Source organism: Lactuca sativa, chromosome 3 (assembly GCF_002870075.4).
Source record: "Lactuca sativa cultivar Salinas chromosome 3, Lsat_Salinas_v11, whole genome shotgun sequence".
Classification (NCBI taxonomy): Eukaryota; Viridiplantae; Streptophyta; class Magnoliopsida; order Asterales; family Asteraceae; genus Lactuca; species Lactuca sativa.
The window spans coordinates 120254344-120256865 of NC_056625.2; the positions used below are offsets into that span (position 1 = coordinate 120254344).

The 2522-nt window shown below is 30.3% G+C and overlaps 1 protein-coding gene across 1 annotated transcript; it reads left to right on the plus strand.

Moving 5' to 3' along the window:
- Positions 1-1795: 1795 nt before the first annotated feature.
- On the plus strand, positions 1796-2221 carry LOC111902388 (S-protein homolog 5-like). Its single transcript, XM_023898227.1, has one exon. It carries the CDS (start codon positions 1796-1798, stop codon positions 2219-2221), a length of 426 nt encoding a protein of 141 aa, XP_023753995.1.
- The last annotated feature ends 301 nt before the right edge of the window (positions 2222-2522 follow it).

The window sequence follows — 2522 nt, forward strand, 5'->3', positions numbered from 1 at the left end:
GAAACTTTACATTTATTCCAAGAATTTGTTGCCGCCTTCGAATAAAATGATCCCTTTCATATTTCAAAGAGGATAATTTCCATTGGATGTATGTTTTACGATAATAATAAACAAAAGTCAAGAACAATCGCTATTAAATATGAGATTGTTTTTTAGACATCCAGTGCTCACTTATGGGTAGTTGTATGTTGTATTGTCCGGTGTTAAAACCAGAGATGGATTAAAATTGTTAATTTTAGACAATGACAGTAAAATTAATGATATGACATTTAATGTTGTATCCAAACAAGTCTTTGGAAATTTACGGTTCATAATAATGTCAGTATTTTTTATTAGTAAAGATTCAACACAATTATTTAAAAAATATCAATAGTTTTGTATTTGTATAGATTGAATTACTTAATTATTCACAATTTCGTTTGTATTTTTTTCAAAAATTACTTTAAAAAATGTTAAATGTTTACACCATGATATTTTTTTAGTCGTTTCATGTAGTACACGAGTCTCACATCTAGTAATTATATAAATAAGTTAAAAAGCATTATAAATGAATTAAGAACATTAAAAGAAATTGGTAAGGGAAATATAGTCAATTTAGATATTGAGGGATCCGGCATGCAAGTTTAAACAAAATGAGAGATGATCCGAGTTAAAATTTGAAAATACGGACTAAATGTGCATTTTAATATACGTTGTTGTACTTTACTCTAATAAAAGAAAGAGACTTGATTTTCACTTATTAATTTATACTAATAGTAACCCGTAACAAAACCGACTTACCCGACAAACCATTAAATAAAACTATTATTAACCAATACCCAATGGTTAATAAAGTATATTAACCGATTGCAACGGTTATGGTTTGGTTCTAAACAATAACCGAACCAAACCGCCTCATAGACATCCTACTATCAATCATACAAACTTTTCCTTAGGCGTGCCATTAATATGCTTTAATGTTTGTAAGATTAAAATCCCTAATATTCACATATATAAAATTAATTTTTTTTACATCCTACACAGGAAGAAATATAGGCAAAGCAATATCCTCAAATAGGTATGAAGGGTAATTTGGTGAGTATTGAAGGAACTCAACAAATTCAGGGGTATGGTATCAAGGGTAATTTTATCATAGCAACCACCATTAGTGAGTGTTGACAGAATAGATCAATAGATACACACATATACATAACTCAAACATGCTTCCACATGAATGTCATCTTTTTCTTCACCCATTGCATCAAAAACATATAGTTGTGAATGGAAACCGAAATAATATAAAATTATCGATGAAACTGATGAGCTTTAGAAAGCCGAAATATGATAGAATTACCTATGAAAATATATAACGCAAAAGGTAAGCGGAACGAAAAACTACCAAATAAAAAATATGGAGTTTTTTTAACAGAAATTGTGTTTTTGAAAAAAATATTATTTACCAAATAGGTATAGTTTTAAAAATATTTACCAAATGGGTGTTATTTCAAAATTTAATATATTTTTCAAAATTTTTAGTTTTTTAATTCTATCAATATTTATCAAAAAAATTACGAACACCATTATAACCAACAATTTTTTTTTAAAAAATAATTAAAATTTTGAGAATTTAGAAAACGGCATTAAAAGGGCATTGATGATCTTCCATCGGAATGAAACGCCTTCCTCATTAAAATGGCATTGATGACTCATCCGGAAATCCCTCAAAGTTCAGTTGCCACCATCCTTCATAAACACATATAAATAGAAAGAAGCTGCATGCACAAAGGATATGTAAACTCTTGACAAGTGTTCTACAATGCATAACGTATTCATCTTTGTAATACTGTCATCCTCATTCGCTTTGATAGCTCATTCATGTACGATTACTGCAAAGTGGGATCTTTCTGTTCAGAGTACTGTCTATGGTAATATTGTTGCGCATATCAAATCAGGAGATACTGATCTTGGGAATCATACCATTCCATTCGGTGGAAATTACACCTGGTCTTTTTGTGCCAGGATAGATGGTGTCACTCTTTATTATGGCTACTTTTGGTGGGGTTCAAGATTTCAAAGCTTAGCTTTGTATGACAATCGCATTCGTGACATATGTTCAAGATTTCAAGAATCGGGTACCGGACATTGTTATTGGTTAGTAACACCAGATGGATTCTATGTATCTGGGGATCCATATCAAGGTGGGGCTGATCCACATGCAGTGTTTATAAAACAATGGTCTTAAAATATGTTTCATGTTTTTTGATTTTTTTGCTTGATATTACATAAACAAAAACTTGGTTCATGACATTAGTAGGTGTTTATATTTCCTGTCAGCAAACGTTTCTAGGGATGTTTTATTCCTCACATTTTATCAATATCTAATTCACAAGTTCTACCAATCGATATATATTCAACGTACATTAGTCTTGTACAATTAACATAAGCATAACCTTGCAACTAAAAACATGTTGTAACGACATGTCACATTGGTAGCTTAAGAGATCAAAATCCACTAGTCAACAATAACTTAGTTTTTAAGACCC

What these genes read in the sequence shown, in the direction of transcription:
- LOC111902388 (XM_023898227.1), top strand. Translation starts at nt 1,796, where the DNA reads ATGCATAACGTATTCATCTTTGTAATACTGTCATCCTCATTCGCTTTG.